At 38.3% G+C, this 22,239-nt stretch overlaps 2 protein-coding genes across 6 annotated transcripts; both read left to right on the forward strand.

Moving 5' to 3' along the window:
• The first annotated feature begins 4,931 nt into the window (after positions 1–4,931).
• Positions 4,932–9,234, forward strand: LOC119980667 (extensin-2-like). The gene is made up of 3 exons (XM_038823467.1): positions 4,932–6,120; positions 6,510–8,680; positions 8,770–9,234. The coding sequence occupies exons 1-2, from the start codon at positions 4,932–4,934 to the stop codon at positions 8,642–8,644; spliced, it is 3,324 nt and encodes a 1,107-aa protein (XP_038679395.1). The 3' UTR covers positions 8,645–8,680; positions 8,770–9,234.
• Positions 9,235–11,000: 1,766 nt separating this feature from the next.
• Positions 11,001–21,750, forward strand: LOC119980533 (clathrin interactor EPSIN 2-like). 5 transcript variants are annotated; one of them, XM_038823263.1, is made up of 14 exons: positions 11,001–11,268; positions 12,017–12,101; positions 12,332–12,383; positions 12,657–12,736; positions 12,817–12,895; positions 13,082–13,165; positions 13,292–13,437; positions 15,725–16,081; positions 17,031–17,072; positions 17,165–17,254; positions 17,686–17,843; positions 18,796–19,031; positions 19,694–20,723; positions 20,825–21,750. In XM_038823263.1, exons 2-14 carry the CDS (start codon positions 12,067–12,069, stop codon positions 21,313–21,315), a joined length of 2,880 nt encoding a protein of 959 aa, XP_038679191.1. In that variant the 5' UTR covers positions 11,001–11,268; positions 12,017–12,066; the 3' UTR covers positions 21,316–21,750. The 5 variants fall into 5 exon arrangements, with proteins under 5 accessions (XP_038679191.1, XP_038679193.1, XP_038679194.1 ...); XM_038823265.1 differs by having other exon boundaries at positions 18,895–19,031; XM_038823264.1 differs by having other exon boundaries at positions 11,002–11,268; positions 17,174–17,254.
• Positions 21,751–22,239: the final 489 nt, after the last annotated feature.

Below are 22,239 nucleotides of genomic sequence, written 5' to 3' on the forward strand. Positions count from 1 at the left end.
AAAATATGGGATTGAAAAATTAGTAAAAATTTCACCGACAACTTTGATTCCAAAATCATAATCTTCCACGTAATCAGTCATAATTGTAGAAAAAAATAAAGATAAATAATCGTAGAAGCATATGTCTCCATCCACCAATCGCTCATTCTAATTGAATTATTATTAATTTTTGTTATTTCGTTTTATTATGTGTCACGTAGCATAATTATATACATATAGTAATATTTAGAGTAATATAATTTAAGGTAATATTAAGTGTCAAACTCGAGACCTTTATGAGATACCACACATATGAACTAGTGTCATCCGAGTTACTCGTGATTCACAATATAATTCTAATTGAATTACTTTTTATTATTTTTTATGTGATGCCATGGCGTATGAGCTTTAAATTCTCTTGCTTTTTAAGTAGTTGTATAAATATGTTCTTCTTTTTATGGTGACCGAGAATCATAAGTTTTTCCTTCAACATCTAATATGAGATTAAATTCGAGTGGTGAGATCTGTACACATATAAATTTTTCACTTGACAACAGGATAATTTAGGTAAAAACTGAGCGCATAGTCACAAATGTATATACAAATCTTCACATTTATAATATAAAAGATTGATGGCTATGAGTGTTTTGATGGCTTTGACATGAATCTAGACACTCTATCCAAATTAGCTAAAATATATTATTGCCTCTCAATCACACCATGATCTCACTGTTTTTCGTCCTCTAGCTTTCTTTAAATTCATGAGTATTGATTGACATAGATGTTCATTGTCCTCCACTAGCATGTCCTGTCTCTCTTTTCCACCTTCTCCCAACAAAAAAATTGCTAACAATACTTGGAAAAACCAGATCATTAATGGATATGCATGTGTTTCCATAACTACTCTCAAGAAATTTCCAATACTCTAACAAGACTTTATATAGAGTTGTGTTATTACACGACACATTGACTGCTTACATAGGCTGCCTCTAAGCTAAATCAATAATGTTCTTAGGGTTCCTGCAAGTACAATTATTCATGAATAATATTTCTTTCTTTTGACAAATACTAAAGTTAACTTTTGACATTCTTTGCCTACTTACGTTGAATGGTTTGACAAAATTAACATTGATTTTTCTTACACAAAGTAAAAAAAATAATACCATGTTGGAGTGACTCATGATATAATTAATACAAGTTAGTGTTGTAAAGATGTAAGCCTAATGTTTGATTAATAGTCAAATCAATCATTTGCTATCGAGGACATCAACAACTTGCCAATCTTGTAAAATTAATTTATGTTTCGCTCCCTTTTTTTTATTTTTGTTTAATTCAGAACGGCATTCTACAAGTTTGTGATCATTTGGATATCTAGACTTAAACTCGTAACATTAGAGACTCGTGTGTATATAGATTTTTCACCTGATGATATGATAAATTGAGTCAAAAGGTACGGCCACACAAGAGGGTTGCTCATTTTCACTATCTTCTGTTACATGTTAACAATTCTAACATATAATATGATATTGAAAATAACTAAGATCTCAGTTATTGGTATCCTAATTATCCCAATTATTGATAGGATGCACATGATTTTAGTTAATTCATAGACTCCACATATTTTACGCGATCTGCATTAAATTTTGTGCTTATAATTCAATAATTGAGATAACTTAGATATACAGTTTTGGGATGCCTATCATAACTGACATGATATTATTGGATACTGTGTATTTTTTTTCTGATCATGGTGTTCGAGACTTTGCCCCACCTATTTTTGTTAGGACATACACTCTTGTCCCACCCACCTAATTATTACCAAGTCTAAGAACCCTAGAGGTGGCCCCCCAAAAAAAATAATAATGTTAGAACAAAGTTTTGAATCCATAATTTTCTGCTTTTTGTGAAAATAATTACTATTGAATATTGTGTATTTTTTTAAAAAAATATCACATAGAATTATATTTACCGTTGAAATTAGATTTTAAACATATATATATATAACGCAATCGATTGTCACCCAATCCAACTCTTGTTGGTTGGGATATTGTATATTAGTGAAACCAAAACATATTATTTTCAGAGTATCTTTATGTACAAGTTAATTTGCGAGCAGTGCATGACTATTCTAACATGTTGACTTTCAAGCAAAGAGACTGGCCGCCTATGATGGGAAGGATAACAATAAACAATAATAATGTTACACCATCATGTGCCAACAACTATTAGATATAATTAAAATCTTCATTAATAGAGAGGACATGTTAGTTAAATTGTACGTGAAAATGTCCCCAAAAAAATTTTAGAAATGAAAAATAAAGTCTTCCAATTAATTAATGCTTTCAGTTTCAGTACAATTAAATGATTTAGATCTGTAGTAGATGGGTGCCGGGGCTCTGCTGTAATAAAATTACAACAGACCCCGCTGTAATGACAGTTTGTGATAAAAAAAAATTTTATTTTATTTTGAAAAAATTATAGATGTGTAATTTATGGTCTAACGAATCCAACGGTATATTTTTTGTTCAAAACAAAAATCATATGCTATATGAAAAATGCTTAACAATTTTAGACCGTCGGATATAAACTCAAAACATTTCGGTGTCTGGATCACGATGAATTTGATTTTTGTTTCGAACAAAAAATATACCGTTGGATTCGTTAGATCATAAACTACACATCTATAATTTTTTTAAAATAAAATAAAAAATTTTTTTGTCTAAAAGTGCCATTACAGCGGGGCTTGTTGTAATTTTATTACAGCAGACCCCTGCCACCCGTAGTAGATGCTCGTGTTTGAGGAAAAAAATCTCACGTCATTAAAATAAAGATTTGATGGATATGTTATAAATTCATGAATTTCTTTGACTTAATACGACACGTATTAAAACAATAAGCTTTGAAAAGTCTTGAAAATCCTGTGATGGGTTAGATTTAGACTTGCACTTGTTAAAAGGCTAAAATATTATATATATCCTTGGACTTTCACATTTTTCTCGATTATGTCTTTAAACTATTTTTTTTTTGATTCTATCCTCAAACTATTGTTTTTCATATCGTTTATATCCCGAGTCAGCTTTCCGGGGTTGACTCCGACGAAAACGCTGACGTGGCACCCACTTTTTTTTTTTTATAAAGAAATTCAATTAACACGTGTATAATTGAGGTGGAAATTCTCAAAAAAATTATAAAAAATCCAATCCCGAGTCAGCTTTCTTGATGCCACGTCAGCGTTTTCGCCGGAGTCAACCCCGGAGAGCTGACTCAGGATATAAACGATGTGAAAAACAATAGTTTGAGGATAGAATGAAGAAAAAAAATAGTTTAAGGACATAATCGAGAAAAATGTGAAAGTCCAATGATATATATAATATTTTAGCCCTTGTTAAAATAAACACTATCGTACAATTATATTCAAGTTTGAAGAGAGATATATAGTTAAGTGGGGACATGTTCATTCATATTTGAAGAAACCATCCATTATTATTTCTTGCACGAAATGAAATTCAACGTACATTTTTTTTTTGAGTTCAAGGGAAAGGGGATGGAGGAGGGTCGAACTCGAGACCTCTATGAGATATCACACACATGAGTGGTAATATCCGAACTACTCGTGTTTCTCGAAATTCAACTTACATTTTCGTAGATTTTTTTTTTTTTTTTTGTAGATCAAATTAAGACCTGCAATTGCCACTTGAGACGATGAATTCACATGCCATTCTAATTATTGAGAAATCACAATCACATGCCAAAGAAAAGTCAAAAGAAATAGTGAACTTGACATGGCCTTTAAATAATAAGTAAAAAGATAGGACAGATTAGTTGGAATTGCAACTTGGTCTTAATTTCTTCACAAAATGTAGTTTGTTTCTTTGTCATGAAAAATAGGCAGACAGCCTGTGTTTTTGCACTTAAAAATTGTTGCTCCTTCTCACATTTAGTTCTGTCTTTAAGTGGACATACATATATAGCAAAATTAAAGAACTATTCTAGGACACATGACCTTTAGGAAGCATGAAGGAGCTTGCATTTGTTCAAACTTATACATTTATTATTGAAATTTAAAAAAAAAATAAAGACCACTTCTATGTGTCTGCATGATCCAACAGCTATGACCAGTACTATTTCACAATATAATTTGTGCTGAATTAGTATGGTTTTGTTATTTTTTAATTGTGTTTGTACTTTGTAACAATATGTTCGTCCGTACTAGTAACACTTTGTACGCTTCGGGTCAGCACGACTTTATCCTCACAGATCTAGTAACCAGCCCATACTAGTTTGAGCGTAAGAAAAACGTTTTTTATATATTGTATTTCACATCTTTCTTTGAACAATGTGAAAGAAGAGACTTAACTCCTTCGCCACTAGGTAGTTCGCCCAACACCACTAAACTTACATTACAGAGCTAGACTTGTAACCCCGTCCACTCTAGCCGGGTGCTATAGAGTTAACTAAATTATTTTCAGTGAGAAACAAAGCATTACAGATTTTTTTTAAAAAAAATTATGCCGACATCTCTACAATTATGATGCAAAACCTTGGCTAAGGTAACATGGACAAATGGAATAGAGTAGAGAAGTGGAAATATAAAGAAATAAAAAACTAATATACAAGATATACCTAAACCAGTATTACTGCAAATGTTTATTAATTTAGAGTAGGTATTGATTCCCCATGGATGGATCCAAAGTCTTTAAAAAATTGTTTTGTGGACAGCTAGAGAAACCCCATTTGCTTCATTTTTCTAAATAAGCTATTGAATTAGTCCCTCAAGTACAGCTCTCTCTCAACGACTATTATCACTATAAATCCACACTTTGTTTCAACACAAACACAGAACCAATCTCTCTCTGTATTCTTCTCCTTTCTCCATCAAATTCTTCTCCAATTCTGCAATTCTTTGAGAGAAAATTAGACACACTATTGAAGTACTCTTCTACTTACCGGCGATGAGGATTTCCGGCCGCGGCCCCAACGGGGGCCGTTTTTGGCCTCAATGTGTCTTGGCAATTGCTGTGCTGTTTGTGGCATTGAGCAATGTAGGCTCAGTCTCGGCGGATGATAAGTACCTGTACTCTTCTCCACCACCACCGTATGAGTACAAATCTCCACCACCACCGTCACCGTCTCCGCCACCACCGTATGAGTACAAGTCTCCACCACCTCCGTCTTCATCTCCACCACCACCTTATGAATATAAGTCACCACCACCACCAAAGCATTCTCCTCCTCCACCATACTACTACAAGTCACCTCCTCCACCATCTCCATCACCACCTCCACCTTACTACTATAAATCGCCACCACCACCGGAGCATTCTCCTCCTCCACCTTACTTTTACAAATCCCCACCACCACCGGAGCATTCTCCTCCTCCACCATACTACTACAAATCACCACCACCGCCAGAGAAATCCCCACCTCCTCCATACTACTACAAGTCACCACCACCGCCGGAGAAATCTCCACCCCCACCATATTACTACAAGTCACCACCACCGCCAGAGAAATCCCCACCTCCTCCATATTACTACAAGTCACCACCACCGCCAGAGAAATCTCCACCCCCACCATATTACTACAAGTCACCACCACCACCGGTCCATTCTCCTCCGCCACCGTACTACTACAAGTCACCACCACCGCCAGAGAAATCCCCACCTCCTCCATACTACTACAAGTCACCTCCACCACCGGTCCACTCTCCTCCACCACCTTACTACTACAAGTCTCCACCTCCTCCTGAAAAATCACCACCACCACCTTACTATTACAAATCACCTCCACCACCAGTCCACTCTCCTCCACCACCTTACTACTACAAGTCTCCACCTCCTCCTGAAAAATCACCACCACCACCTTACTATTACAAATCACCTCCACCACCAGTCCACTCTCCTCCACCACCTTACTACTATAAGTCCCCACCACCACCTTCACATCCTCCACCGTCCCCGTACTATTACAAATCTCCTCCACCACCATACTACTACACTTCTCCTCCACCACCGGCACCGTATCCCCACCCCCACCCCCACCCCCATCCATTTGTAGTGAAGGTTGTTGGCAAAGTTTACTGCTATAGATGCTATGACTGGACTTATCCAGTGAAGTCACACAACAAGAAACACCTCACAGGTTCGTACTTTCCACTTTTTCGTAAATGAAAGTCTACATTTTTGACAGAGATCTCTTTCAAAATTCATCCAATTATGCATTAAAAATTGCTTGAATTTGGATTCTTATGTTTGGCAAAAATTGATGCAATTGGTTAATTAAATTAGAATTTATATAAATTAAATTTACAAAGTACAGTGAACCATGTGGATGTACAGATCATAATAGATGTAAAAGAGAAATTAAATATTAATTAGGCACGTTAATAATTTTTTAAAAATAATTATGGCCATGATAAGATTAGTTAATGTAGTTGGTAACAACCCAACCTATCCTATATTCCTATGTTTTCTTAGTTGACTTGGACATCAATTGATGCTGACATAATTAGCTTTGTCTTTTATTGGCAGGTGCTGTCGTGGAGGTGACATGCAAGGTCGGCGACAAGACGACCACCGCGTACGGCAAGACCAAGGACAACGGCAAATACAGCATCACGGTGGAGGGATTTGACTACAAGAAGTACGGAGTGGAGGCATGCAAGGCCAAGCTCCACGCGCCACCAAAGGATTCACCATGTAACGTCCCTACAAGCCTTCATTGGGGCAACAAGGGTGCCACTCTCAAGGTGAAGTCAGGCAACAAATATGAGGTGGTCTTTAAAGCTAAGCCATTTGCTTATGCTCCTAAGACACCTTACAAGGGATGTGAAAAGCCCAAGCCTAGTCCTTCTCCTTACTACTACACTTCCCCACCTCCTCCTCCTCCCACTTACGTTTACAAGTCACCACCGCCTCCAACTTATGTTTACAAGTCACCGCCTCCTCCACCTTACGTGTACAAGTCTCCACCACCACCTCCCCCAAAGTATATCTATAAGTCACCACCGCCTCCACCTTACATTTACAAGTCACCGCCTCCACCACCACCGACATACATCTACAAGTCACCTCCTCCTCCACCTTACGTGTACAAGTCTCCACCACCACCTCCACCAAAGTATATCTATAAGTCACCCCCACCACCTCCTTACGTGTACAAGTCACCACCACCACCTCCACCAAAGTATATCTATAAGTCACCCCCACCACCTCCTTACATGTACAAGTCACCACCTCCACCACCACCAACGTATATTTATAAGTCACCTCCACCTCCTCCTTACATTTACAAGTCACCACCACCACCAGTACACTCTCCTCCACCTTATTACTATAAATCTCCACCACCGCCAGTACATTCTCCTCCACCACCTTACTACTATAAATCTCCTCCACCACCAGTGTACTCTCCACCTCCATATTACTACAAATCACCCCCACCACCGGTGCATTCTCCTCCTCCACCATACTACTACAAGTCTCCACCTCCTCCATCGCCATCACCACCTCCACCTTACTATTATAAGTCCCCACCACCACCAGAGAAATCTCCACCTCCTCCATACTATTACAAGTCACCTCCACCACCTGTCCACTCTCCTCCTCCACCATACTACTACAAGTCACCACCACCACCAGTGAAATCTCCACCACCTCCCTATTACTACAAGTCACCCCCACCACCAGTGCACTCGCCTCCTCCACCCTACTACTACAAGTCACCACCACCACCACCAGAAAAATCTTTGCCTCCTCCATACTACTACAAGTCACCCCCGCCACCAGTGCACTCACCCCCTCCACCCTACTACTACAAGTCACCCCCGCCACCAGTGCACTCACCCCCTCCACCCTACTACTACAAGTCACCCCCACCACCGGAGAAATCACCGCCTCCTCCATACTACTACAAGTCACCCCCACCGCCAGTGCACTCGCCTCCTCCACCCTACTACTACAAGTCACCACCACCACCGGAGAAATCTCCACCTCCTCCATACTACTACAAGTCACCACCACCACCGGAGGAATCTCCACCTCCTCCATACTACTACAAGTCACCCCCACCGCCAGTGCACTCTCCTCCTCCACCATATTACTACAAGTCACCACCACCACCGGAGGAATCTCCACCTCCTCCATACCACTACAAGTCACCCCCACCGCCAGTGCACTCTCCTCCTCCACCCTACTACTACAAGTCCCCACCACCACCAGAGAAATCTCCACCTCCTCCATACTACTACAAATCACCCCCACCGCCAGTGCACTCTCCTCCTCCACCATACTATTACAAGTCACCACCACCACCGGAGAAATCTCCTCCTCCTCCATACTACTACAAATCACCCCCACCCCCAATGCACTCTCCTCCTCCACCGTACTACTACAAGTCCCCACCACCACCATCTCCATCACCACCACCACCTTACCACTACACCTCTCCACCACCACCATCGCCATCTCCTCCTCCTCCCTACCACTACAGCTCCCCACCCCCACCTTCTCCATCACCACCACCACCCTACCACTATACCTCTCCACCACCACCTTCTCCGTCTCCCCCTCCTCCCTACCTCTACCAGTCCCCACCTCCACCGGTGAAATCACCTCCACCTCCAGCCTACATTTATGCATCTCCACCTCCACCAACTATCTACTAAGCTCAAGCAGCTTAGCCTCTCACCAGCATCAATCAAGTAAGTTATCAACATCCACAAGGCATACATATATTTCAATTGTCTTGAAGAAGTGAACAATTAATCTAAACATAAATTCTTGATTGCAGATTTTAGTTTCAAGAATGTAATAATAAAGGAAGGCTCCAAGAGTGAAAGATGTGGAGATCAAGCTTCTTGTCCAAGCACATCATCATTGAATAAGGATTTGATCATTGGATTTCAGAAACACAATCTGATCAATAATTCAATCCAAAAGGATTCCATTGCTAAGGTGGCCATCTTGCACATTGTGCTCATATTATCTTCAACTGGTCTGAAAAAACTTTACTTGGACAAGTAGTGAGATCAATTAATGTTGTTAGGATTGGGAATTGTTTGTGGGTGTTTTTCATTTTGTTGATTCATAGGGTTTTTTTTAATAAATTATTGTTGTTATATGTGTACAGAATAGGACCCCAATTTGATTGGGATTCTATTTATTTGTGGGCATATTTGTTTTCTTGGACCTTCTTGTGCACTGAGATTGGTAATAATAAATTAAGGAGGATTTTTCCTCCCTTCACATTTTCTTATCTTTGTGTCAATTCCTTCAATAAATTGTTTGATTGTTCTTTGCTATTAACATTTTCTTTCTAATTTAATAAACGTGGAATTCTTGGTAAAGGCCGAGGCCCAAACAAGAGTTTCCGTAACATTAGTGGGCCTGATTTAGAAAGCCCAAATTCTTCATTCAGCCCAAACAAACAATCCAAAAAATACATTAAAATAATAATAATAATAATAATAATCAGTCGTAACAAAATATTAAAAAAGGGTGGATCGTCAGCCGAATAGTTTATAAGCAAAGGTGCATTCCCTCTCAAACAACCAATAACCTTTTCCACTCACACAATCAATATCTTTTCCGAGCTTAAGTATCATAGGCGACAATTCAAAAAAAACAAAATCGTGCGAGCTCAAGCATGTATTCGTTGCTTTCAAGGGATATGTCTGTACCTTCTGTGTGTCTGTTGAGACAATTGGGCTTAAGTTCAAATATAAATACTAAGAGACTATTGGGCTTTTGTGCTGAATTCAGCTTTGGGCCCTATTGAACTGGGCCTTGGTTTATCCTCTTTAAAGAGGAGGAGCTGTCAATCTGCATAAGTAGTTTGCTGCAGGTGGAGAAGGAGAGGAGATCTGGTAAGGGCAAAGGAGGAGGAAAAGATCTGGGCGAGGGCGGAGGAAGCGGTGATTGCTTCTTGCGGGAGAATGAGAGTGGGAGAGGAAGTTCAAGTAGGCTGACAAGAATTGACTGATAGTCGAATCGATCGATCGATTATTTTCAAAATTTTTTTACATATTTTAATAGAATCCACCATCGATGTCCGAAATAACCACTAAAAACAGAGGATTGGTTCGGTTAAATTTATGTCAAAAAATTTAAGAAAAAAAAAATCGACCATATCTTCAACGAAGTCATAGAAAATAACATCAATTTTTATGGAATACTTAAGTAAGGTTCTATTAATGTAGAAGAAATTATTTATATGACATTGGATCGCGCGAAGCAAGAAATATAAAATATACCATCCTCGGATGCCCTTAAACCCTTTTGTACTTGGTTTCTGGTTATCTATATATTTTTTGCTGTATTGCCTATCAAAAAAAACATATATATATATATATATATTATGGTTGTGGTTGTATCATCTAGAAGCTGTCTAATTCAAGAGGGTTTGCGGAGTCTTGACGCTTTCGTACATACTACAACTCAATTCGTCGCTATAGTTTCAGATCTAATTAGGTCCAAGTCAAAAATGACAATGAGTCCGAAACATTTTCTTTTTTACATCACACACACTATTTTGAAAATCTAAATACTCAGTCGTACATAAGATTTCCAAAGCAGTAGTAGAAGAAGTAAAATTAGTACTCAATTTAAAATGAACAAATATAATTAAATACTCGTTTTCATAGATACATATAAAAAATTTGGTTGAAAGCAATATTCGACCTAAAAAACCATCCCTTGAAAATCAAAATAAAGCTTTCCTACCATTTTACGGCGATTTTTTATGTGTACCATAAAAGAAGGGATAAGAACTAAAGAAAAAAAAAACTTGATTCTATGCGCGTAAGGTGTGCTGTCTCGTAAATGAACCGTTGGTTGAACGATAATAACAATATCAATGCATGCAAGGGATCACCCATCCCATTAAGAAATCATAGATTGGAATTCTATCACCCTCCAAATCTCTGTTTAAAAAAAATAAAAATATGCGCTTTTTTTTTTTATTTATAAATTTTTATTATTCTCACTAACCGTATAATTCCAGAATTTCTTAATTAATTAATATAGAAAATTAAATAGCAAACCGAACAAACACAACCTCTCGCTCCCTCTTTCTGGCATTATTCCTAGAAATTCTTTCGGGGAGGCTCTTCGCAATTTCCGCTTCTTCCTGCCTCCCTCCATCTGTCCCTCTCTGTTCGTCTGTGTTATGTTATTTTGTTAGTTGAGATTGATTGGGTGATTTGTTGCTTTTTCGCTTTCAAATTTTCTCTTATCTCGAATTGAGCAATTGGGCGTTCAGATCCGGCTGTATTGGCTTTGCTTCGATCAGGTTCGATCTCCTCCTCTTTTACTATGATCTGGGTTTTTCAAATTTTATTTCTTTTTTAGGCGTTTCAGATCTGATATGTAATTTGATGTACTGTGTCAATGTCACTCTCGTTGTTTCAGCTAGTTTTTACCTGAATTATGTATTTTTTTTTATTATTATTGCTAATTGTTCTTTCCTTTTTGGCTTAATTCCTATATCGATTTGATTACAATGGTGATAAAGTATTGGGTTTCATGGATCATATCCGAACGGTAATTTATGCTATCATGCGCTTTTTTCCCTATCTGGGTTTTGGTCTTTTTGGATGTATTTTGATGAATCAGATGTTAGGTGTACTTTGCAGATCTCATTCCATTTATTGTACGTCATGGGGTTGAAAGCTTCACGAAGCTTTCTAATTCCCCTTGAGGTTATGGCTGGAGTCTGCAATTTTTTGTTTCTTTCATAAAGATCATAATTATCTTCCTCAGCATGGCAACTTGATTTTTTTATATGTTATGTTGGTCTTGCTTTCCATGTCTCAGTCTAATTTGGTTGGAGACTTTGTTGGAATTATGGTTTTAACACTGTGTAGCTCTAAGTTATGACACCTTACTTACTGCTATATGGATTTTTTTTGTACAAAAGTGAATAATTGCACGAAGGGTCTTGTTGTAGTTAGTCTTAATGTTTCAAGATCTTCCTATGTTATGTGTTCATTCCCCTCCCCCCGTTATAGTCAAAATCTAAACGGGTTCTTTTCACACAGGGCAAAAACTGCTGGTAAAGATTTCTGTTGACACGGGTTCCTGAGCAAGAATGAAGAAAGCCTTTGGTCAAACTGTTAGGGACTTGTAAGTTCAAATATTTTATTCATTATGTAGTGAGTATCCTAGGAATCCCGTTGTTATATAAAGTGAGTTTGTACGTACCTTTTGGGCCAGTTTGCTGATTAAACTGGATAAATTTAGAACTAGTTTTATCTCATGATTTTTCTTAAATGTCCATCTATTGTACTATGTTCTACCAATTTTTATGAGTCAATTGTGCTCAAATGTTTCTCTTTACCGTGTTCTTTATGCAGAAAGAGAGAGGTCAATAAAAAAGTGCTCAAAGTTCCTGGAATCGAGCAGAAGGTAAAATATTGTGCTCTAGTTCTCTGCCTGGTTAATTTACTGATATTATGTCTAGTTGTTGGCGGTTTTCCTGTTATAAGAGTGACTCCACAAAATCTTCTTGAAGTTTTTCTAATTGATTTGACCGTAAATATTGGAAGCTCTTTGCCAGTGATGCTTATTTTAGGCAATAGCTCATGGCTTTGAAAATCATTTTCCAACGCATTATTATGTGGTCTTATATTCTTAATGTTCAAGGTTATGAAACATAGTCTTGATTTGTTTTTCTTTCAGGTTCTTGATGCGACAAACAATGAGTCCTGGGGTCCTCATGGATCACTTCTCTCAGATATTGCTCAGGCTTCCAAAAATTAGTAAGTTTGACCTAACTTCTTTTGGAATCTTTTGGTTACTAATTTGATATTGAGGGGCTCATATTCCAATATTCATACAGTCATGAATACCAGATGATCATGGCAGTATTATGGAAAAGGATTAACGATATTGGCAAGAACTGGCGGCATGTGTACAAGGTCTGCATTTCTTTTGATAAATTAACTGTATTACTTAGTTATTATAGTAATTATTCATTTTTCTGGTGGACCATAGACGATAGTAGTTATTTTTTGCTTCTTAAAAAAAAGAAGAAATTGATACCATGTTGTTTTCAACATTTTGTCTGCACAAATTATTTTGATATTTCTTGTGTTGCACTTCAGGCCTTGATTGTTTTGGAATACCTAGTTGCCCATGGTTCAGAGCGTGTAATTGAGGAAATTAGAGAACACGCATATCAAACATCGGTAATTCTCCATTTCATTAGTGGCTGCTAAGCAACATCCTTATGTTATCCATTGTTCTTTTTCGCAAATATGATTTATCATTAAATGATTTAGTCGATATATTTATATTCATCTCCCTTGTCGCAGACATTGTCAGATTTCCGATATATTGATTCCAGTGGAAGAGACCAGGGAAACAATGTCAGGAAGAAATCTCAAAGTCTTGTGGTCCTGGTAAATGATAAAGAGAAAATAATTGAAGTTAGACAGAAGGCCTCTGTTAACAGGGACAAGTGAGTTAACTTTCAATAAAAGTTGTCTAGAATGCTTACTTTTGTAGGTCTTTATTTTTCATTTCATGCTCTGTGTATACTGTCAATGACATGCATTATAAGCATTCGTTTATTGCTGGTTGAAGTCCTAAGTGGTATTGTATTTTTCCACCTGTAAATTATATGACGGGTCCTATTGACTGCACAAGTGAATCCACAATCTTTTTGGCCTCTTTTAAAATTTTCAAATATGAATTTGATTTTTTTTTTGATATACTTTGAATTGAGATTGTACTTAATCTCATGGATAATTCTTATCAATGTATTTGCATGACTAATTTTCAAATCAGGATTTGGTATCTTTGAAACTTGGTTCTCCGGAAAGTTGTCGCCTGTTAGCTTTTTTCTTACGGAACATCCATTTTCATGTTTTAGCTGTTCATGATATATTATTTTGTTGGCATATATTCTGTATTAATTTTAAAATGTTTGGCGACTTATTTTCTGTGTGATATCTTTAGTTGCAGGTGTAGTAATTGACTTAATTGATGAAGTACTTATGGATATCTCAAGAGTCGGTGCTTGCACCTCATTATATTTTCAGCTGCTTATTTCTATAAAAAAGAATTCCATTTTTTTTAAAAAATATTCATTGAGAGATTTAAATTTTTTTATAGGGAGTTAACTCAAAACTTGAAATATGGAGGTAAGCATTAGAGTCTAAAGGATTTAGACTAACACAGAATATATGAAATGTAAGTTTAGTAAGTGTAGGCAAGGGAACGAACAAGCAATTGAACTAGATGGTAGAGAAGTAACAAAAAGTAAGGCTTTTAAATATCTTGCATCGATTTTTCAAGAAGATGGACATATAAGTGATGATGTAGTTAATAGGATTAAAAACGGGTGGAATAAGTGGAAGAGTGAATCCGGGATTTTATGCAACCAAAGAATTTCCTTAAGGTTGGAGGGAAACTTTTATAGGTCAGCTATTCGATCTGCAATGATGTATGGTTCACAGTGTTGGGCTATCAAGAGACAACATATCCAAAAATGCATGTAGCAGAAATGCGAATGCTTCATTGGACGTGTGGTCACACTAGGAAAGATAGGATAAGAAATGAGATTATTAGATTTAAAGGTAGGAGTAGCACCTATTGAAGATAAGTTAATAGAAAATCGTTTAAGATGGTATGAACATGTTCAACGTAGTTATAGCGGTGCCGCGGTGAGGAGGATTGAGAGAATTTGTATAGGAGAGAGTAGGAGGCGCCGAGGCGGTGAGGTAGACCTAAAAAGAAATGGCTTGAAGTAATAAGAAATTATATAAATTTAATAGGAGTGAATGAATGTATGATTCATGATAGAAATGAATGGAGAAAACAAATACATGTGATGGATTCCCGGTGACGTTCTCATAGATTCGTGTAGCCAATCCCAAACTTTTGGGATAAAGGCTCGGATGATGATGATGATGATCCTCATTCACTGAGAGATTAAAATTTTTTTTATGGTATCTGATGAGGTTAGCAATACATTCCTTGATATGAAAGTACTGTATCGTGGTATTTTTTGCTTCAGAAGTCTTTTATTGGGTCCTTTATCTTCCATCCGTTACTTTGAATTTGGCTGTTGCCTCCTCCATCTACCTTGATATTATTTAGCCAAGATGGTGGCAATGACTTCGAAATTGTTGACTTATTGGGTTCTAACCCACACCTGAACTGAGTAGCTCAATGGCATGGGAATGGGCCTTTGGACCAGCAGTATACTCAGATGTGTGAAGCTTCATAACATTTTCTTGCCCATTCTGTCGAACAGTCATAGCCTCTCTTAAACCATAGATGACTGGGCCTTTGGACCAGTTGTAAACTTTGAAGTGGTTTGCAGGCGACCGCTAGTATCTGTTTTTCACTTTGCAGCAGTGTGTCCTACATCAGATAGGAGGGGAAAATGATGCTTCTAAATTGTACTACTAATACTATTGCATGGTTTCCCCTGTTAATTTACGCTAGTTTTAATTTCTTTACCCTGTCTAAGTTGTCCACGTACTCTCAAACAATTTCTTATTTTTTCTTGTGGTTATTAGTGTCTATTAAATCATATTTTGAAGATTTCATCTCTGATATCCAGTCAAGTAATGATATTGGTAATATCATTGTTGCAACTGAAATCTTGAAATTCTTTCTGGGTTTCATCGAATGAGGAAACAAAAGAATCATATAACTGAAATGGACGACAGGTCACTTCTCTAGTATATTGTTGGTGGAGGTTATAGTTTATAAGATATAAAATGGTGTTTCCACAGGTTTCGAAACACATCAGCTGGTGGAATGTATAGGCCTAGTTCATATTCAAGTGGAGGAGGATATGGTGATAGATACGAAGATGATCATAATGAAGGTCGTTATGGAAGCAGGGATGATGATCGGAATGATTATGGAAGGGAAAGAGATTACAGTTATAAGGATGATGGCAGATATGGGGACTCATCCAGTCGTGATGGAGATCGTTATGGAAGAGATTATGATGAACGCTACAGCAGAGATGGGTTCAGGGATGACAGGGGAAGAAGTCGTAGTGTTGATGATTACCAGTATGAATCAAGAAGCAGGAGCTCTGATAGAGATCATGCTTTTGATGATGATGGCCAATCTTCATCCCGGTATGTTTTTTTTATGAAGATTGTTTTAAAACTATATCGCATAAATTAGAATTTAACCTTTACTCTACTTAGAAGGTGCTGTTGTTTCTTTCTTTCCACACTATCCACCGAATAGAAGGGATAAAAAGCGTCACTGCCTTACCATCTTTTCCACCATTGTTTGCATCCTGAACCCTAAGCTCTCTTGCTGTATAGGTACAACCATGACAAAAGGCTGTATATGTCCTTTTTTCTTTGTCCAGTCACAGTGAGGGTATTAATCACTTTGTCTCCTCTTTTTTCCTATCGACCACCTATTTGCAAACACTATGCTCTTTTCTTTAAAAAAAAAAACTGTCTGTCTTCCGCACATAAATTTCGATCTCTTTACTCTTATTCTAACATTGGCCTTGTGAGTTTTAAATTTGTTGGATGAGTAGATGTTCATTATGTTCATTGAACTTATACAATAACAATATAATAGCTAGGAAGATGCAATCAAGAATCAAATCCTTTCTGTAGAAGATTGAAAAATCAAATGAGAAAAAAAAGATGAAATATAATGCAGTAATGAAGATGCTCCATGGATGATACACAAGGTGAATAAGGATGCAAATAATGTAATCTAGTTCGGAACATTGCACATGATGAAAACTGATGCAAGAAGAAACTATAAATATGTTCAAGCAAAGGAAACCGTGAACTATTTTTATGAAATTAATAAATTTTCGGCTATAAAATCATTTCACATTTAAAACCGTCAGAAGTACCCTTCCCATTTTCCTCGTTTTCTCAACAAAGAGGAATCACCAATCCTACTTCAATCACCACCCAATAACGTTGGCTCCAAAAATATCACAACTGTGCAACCGTTCATCACTAAACATCATGAAGACATGCATAATAAAAATTTCTATTTTTTTTTCCCGGGACTCCTCTAATATCTATTATGCCCTGCCTTCTTCTGCAGTGGCAGTGGTGCCAAAGCTGACGACCAACATCAAGATGGAAGGTAAATGCTCAACGTTGTTGACTTTTGGTATTATTTAATAGTGGTTATCTTCTTTTAATTTGTACAATAATTGATCCTTTCACAACTGTTAGTATTGTCAGGCGGCCTGAGCAAAATACTGGTGCTCCTCCTAGCTATGAGGAAGCTATTGGTGAATCTAGGAGCCCCATTTATGGTGAAAGGTATTCTTTTGTATGTTAGGCTTGCAGTAAGGTTTTGTTTGGTAGGATAGATTGGAAAGTAAAACAAAAGGGGGGGGGGTTGAATGATCAAAAGATTAAGGTGGCTTCCTATTCTGTTGTTTGTCTGGTATAGAGCCAAAGGAAGTATGCATGGGGAAGAATGTTGGTGATTTCTTTTCATTGTCGGAGTTACTTCTCATTCCTCCAGTTCATCCACTTTGGTTGGGTTTAGGGGGAGATTATTGCTCCTGCATTCGTTCTCTTCACACGTATCCTCTTGAAGTATATGATTTCCTCTTGCTCCATGTTTTCCTCCCCTTGGCTGGAAAAGAACAATCATCTTTTCTTCTGTGTCTCCCAAGAAACATGGGTTAAGTGCCTGATCATGAATATTACTAGTTCATTTAATTGTGGTAATCTTTTGATGATAGGGATGGAGAAGCGTCAGCGTCATCTGTTCCCAGGGCTTCTTCTCCTCCTGCGGCAAATAATCTTAGCCAAGCAAATGTTGGCGTTGGGACTTCTGAATCTCCTGAAAGCCAGAAAGTTGAGGCATTCGATGAATTTGATCCGCGTGGTTCTGTTTCAGGTACTGAAAGTCCACACTACATGTGTTCATGTGTAAACCACACTGGGAATGGCTCCATTCTAGGGTGTTTCTTATACTTAAATGATTGCATATCGTTGTTGTTCATGATAACTACTTGTTGGATATGTCAGGATGTGCTTAAAAGAACTAGAATAAATTCTGGGAACTCTTTTGTTGGTATACATAATTACAGTGTTATGAATTTCGAGTAAAATATTTCATAGTTTCTGAATTTTGATTACATGCTATTTAGTTGTTGTATGGGGGTTGGAAATCTGAATTCCAATTTTTGTTCTCCCTTTCAGTAATTTGCTTTTGGGAGTTCTTTAGAGTTTAAATTATGGTTTAAATGCAAGTGTTCTTTCTTTCACATGTTTTAAATCCAATTTTTTCTTATTGCAATTGTTTTGAGATGTCTCTTATAAATCTTTGGTTAAGGGGCGATCTGTGGCAGCTAAGGGTTCCTGTGTCCTGGTGTCTTTCTTAAGTAGTGATTTTTTAGTGGATGACTGTAGTTGTTTCATGTTCATTTAATTTTGGATATGTACCCGGATGATTAGACGATGCGTCTCAGTTCAATATGAAGTTGATTACTAGAAATTTCTCGATCTTATTGTCTTGCAGCTTATTTAAGACCCTGAGTAAATTCGAAAATTGTCCAACAGTTCAAGTAGTTATTGTGATCCGCGGACAATTTCTTTTGCTTGTATTTCTTGAAATTAACCCCTGTAAAATGAATTGTCCCAAATTCGATATTGGCCCACAGGCCCCACATTTCCGATGATTTCTTCAATCTCTTATCCCATGCCTATAATTTTTTTTCTTATATGTAGATATGATTTAGCATGATTTCCAAACAGATATATATGTGTGTGTGTGTGTGTATTTTATGGAAGTCCTAAACAGCCTCAATAATTAGCTTCTCTTCACCTCTCTGTTGTTCTTGATGCAGCTTCCCCCACTCAAAATAGTGCCCCCTTTACCTCAAGCAGTGCTGCAACTCCAACTGGCACAAATAATAGGGAAGTTGACTTACTTGGTTCCCTTTCAGATTCATTCCCTCCAAACCCATTGGCCGTCATGCCAGCTGCATCTGCAGCCACGGCCTCTGAAACTGTCGGGCAGGCTAAGATGATTTCAGGATCCACACTTGATACCACGCTGCCTGCATCCACGGTCATTAATCAGGTATCATCTTTTATATTTAGTCTTGCAGAGTAGTAGATACAAAGCCTTATTGTTCCAGAGGACAATGCTAGAGACCCTCAAAATTTGACCCCCAAAAGTCCCTCAAATCTATGTGGCATTAAAATAGCCATTGATTAAAAACACACATATAGGGCCCACTTCACATCCAACACTCCACATCAAATGGGGGTCTTTTGGGGGCACTTTTTTGGGGTCTCCAGCATTATTCTTGTTCCAAAAATGGTTTCTTTGCGTTATGGGTGATCACGTGTATTTGCTTCATTGTAACGTATGATACTTTATAAAAAAAACAACTCATGGTGTCATTGAGTGATTTTTACGTGGAGGCTTGTACACGGAGAAGAGGCTTGACTTTATATTCTAGGATGTGGATGAATATAAGAATAATGTCATGGATTGAATCTTGAATTGAACCTCATATACCAGAAAGGATATTAAGTTGTTACTGAATGTTGATTTATTAAATTAGTTAATGTTGTCTAGGCTGTTGAATTCAGATGAAGAGAGCTTTTGTTCTCCATGTAGTTTCCTTAATGTGATTTTCCGTACTTATTGCAACCCTTATGTTCTGTTGTCCACACTTTCGGCAAGGATTGTTTTAGAAGATTGCTGAGATACTTTTTTATGTGCCCTTTGTTCAGTCTTTTGAAGACCCTTTTGGTGACTCTCCTTTCAAAGCCATCCCTTCTGCAGACTCTGCTCCTCCAGCACAACAAAGTTCGGGTTCCGCAGCTCCTTTTCAGCTTGCCATGGATCAAAATGCTGAAATGCCCCAGCCATCTGTGACAAATGCTGGTGCAGTCACTAATTTTGACTTTGCAGACTCCTTTTCTGCCATAACTTACCCTACATCTAGTGCCCCTGGCGCTCAACAGCCTTCAGAGAACTCACAGTTTTTGCCTGAAGAACTGTCTGCTGTGCATCAAGAAACTGATATCTTGGCAGATATTCTCCCACCAGCTGGTCGTCCACCACTTCCAGTAGCTTTGCACGGAGCCTTTTCAGGTCCCGCTGACCAACCTCAACCAAATGCTGATGTGCAAAGGAATTTCCAACAGGAGGCCGGTTCTTTGGCTCCAGTGGCTGCAAACATGGGTCCTCAGGCTCCTTCAGGACTAATTACCCAATTCAATGGTGGGGGTTTCGTTTCGCATGGAGGACCTACAGCTCCTGCTGCATCATACATGCCTCTACAAATTCAATCTGGACCTCCTGCACAGCATCTTACACATGGTTCTGCGGCCCCTATTTCTCTAGAATATACTCATCAGACCACAAATGGACTTGGTACCCAGTATACCAATGGAAGCTTCCTTCCCCAACAGGTTTATGCCGCCTCACCTCCTCCACAAACTGCTCATCATGCCCCTGGTGCACCACCTGCACATTTTAACAATGGAAACTTCACTCCACAGCAGTTTTCTGGAGCCCCTGCTACTTCACAAATTGCTCCTCAAACTACAGCTGGACCAGCTGTACATCATAACAATGATTTTTTAGGTAACATGTTTGCTCAAGGCCCAAACACTCCCATAACTTCACAGCCTGCGAGCATATCTTCTACAGGATCACTTGCCATAGCTCCTCAGTCCAAGGACAAGTTTGAAACTAAGTCGGCAGTTTGGAATGATACATTGAGTAGAGGGCTGGTCAATTTGAATATATCTGGACGTGAGTGCTCAGATCTTTTATGTTGAAACGAGCAGAATGTGTTATTATTCTTTTTAAGGTTTGAATGTGTCTGAAAATGATGTCGGTTTTCTTTTTTGCAGCTAAAATTAATCCATTGGCAGATATTGGAGTTGATTTTGATTCAATCAACCGTAAGGAGAAGAGGATGGAGAAAACCAGTGCCACTCCCGTCATATCTACTATCTCCATGGGTAAAGCTATGGGATCTGGTTCGGGAATGGGCCGAACAGGTGCTGGTGCTCTTAGGCCTCCATCAAATCCTATGGTGAGTCCTGGCATGGGAATGGGCATGGGTGGAGGTCCTGGTGCAGGTATGGGCATGGGTGGAGGTCCTGGTGCAGGTATGGGCATGGGTGGCTATCCTGTCATGAATCGACCCATGGGCATGGGTATGAACATGGGCATGGGAATGAATATGGGGCAAGGAGTCAATATGCAACCGCAAACTGGCTTCCCACCCGGTTCAACCATGCCCAGTGGTTATAACCCTATGATGGGCACTGGTGGGTATAACCCAATGATGGGCCCTGGTGGTTATCCTCAACAACCATATGGCGGTGGCTACAGATGAAATGTAGCTACTAGACTGTAGTACGGAAGGAAATGCATACCAGTTACCCTTACGAGGTAAAAAATTATGGCATAACGAACTCTATGATGCCGAAAGCCCCATGTTTGTTCCATGATGCAGAAAGTCCCGTCTTTGTTTCTGAAAACTGTATTTTTTGTAGTAGCTTGCTATCTTTTGGAAGTGGCCTGGTCTGAGACATTGTGCTGTCTCACTTACCCTGTCATTTCTTTGGGAAATTCTTTAAGGTTTTTGCTGATTTCACCTGTTGTGAAGTAAGTGTATTTGTGAGGAGTTGGAGATAAACTTTCAGATGCTATTGTTATACTTTGCAATTTCCCTTATACGTATGTATATTTTTTTTGTTACACTGGTGTATGAACTGTATTATAGTTGCTTAATGAACAATAAAACTCCCTACTTATTTTGCATGCAAAACATTTTTTCTGGGTTTAGTGTGTTCGGAGTTGTGTTCGGACAACAATGGTTGAATGTGTTGGAATAGTTGAAAAGGAAAGGATCAATTTGTTGACCATACATGTGCTTAGTTGCTTGCTTGTTGGGTAAAGAAGTTGGTATTTCTTTCAAGTCTTGGCAAGTAGTCACTTGTACCATATGCCCTCGTTGTATCAATTGGTTGAAAAAGTTGCTCTCAGGAGTCGTATCGGTTGGTTGAAAGGAAACGTTGTTCTAAGGGGGGTATGACCCCCACATAGGCTTTCGCTTTCGTCTCTCTCTAAAACTCCACTAAACCATTGAAAAAGCATGATTATTATTTTGGGGCATGCCAAGAGTGAATCTAGGTAGGCTTTACCAAGTGGTGGTTTACATTGCTAATGATGATTATGGAATGTGGTTTAGATAGGGTTTATTTTAGGATTCACGCACCTCTCAAAATTGCCATGATTCTGAAAATGTGGTGGGGGT

This window comes from Tripterygium wilfordii, chromosome 16 (genome assembly GCF_013401445.1).
Source record: "Tripterygium wilfordii isolate XIE 37 chromosome 16, ASM1340144v1, whole genome shotgun sequence".
Lineage (NCBI taxonomy): Eukaryota > Viridiplantae > Streptophyta > Magnoliopsida > Celastrales > Celastraceae > Tripterygium > Tripterygium wilfordii.

What these genes read in the sequence shown, in the direction of transcription:
- LOC119980667 (XM_038823467.1), top strand. Translation starts at nt 4,932, where the DNA reads ATGAGGATTTCCGGCCGCGGCCCCAACGGGGGCCGTTTTTGGCCTCAA. An exon ending in CAACAAGAAACACCTCACAG is followed by an intron (nt 6,121 to 6,509) that starts GTTCGTACTTTC and finishes TTTTATTGGCAG; the next exon opens with GTGCTGTCGTGGAGGTGACA.
- LOC119980533 (XM_038823263.1), top strand. Translation starts at nt 12,067, where the DNA reads ATGAAGAAAGCCTTTGGTCAAACTGTTAGGGACTT. An exon ending in GCTCAGGCTTCCAAAAATTA is followed by an intron (nt 12,737 to 12,816) that starts GTAAGTTTGACC and finishes ATATTCATACAG; the next exon opens with TCATGAATACCAGATGATCA. An exon ending in AGCCCCATTTATGGTGAAAG is followed by an intron (nt 17,255 to 17,685) that starts GTATTCTTTTGT and finishes TTTTGATGATAG; the next exon opens with GGATGGAGAAGCGTCAGCGT.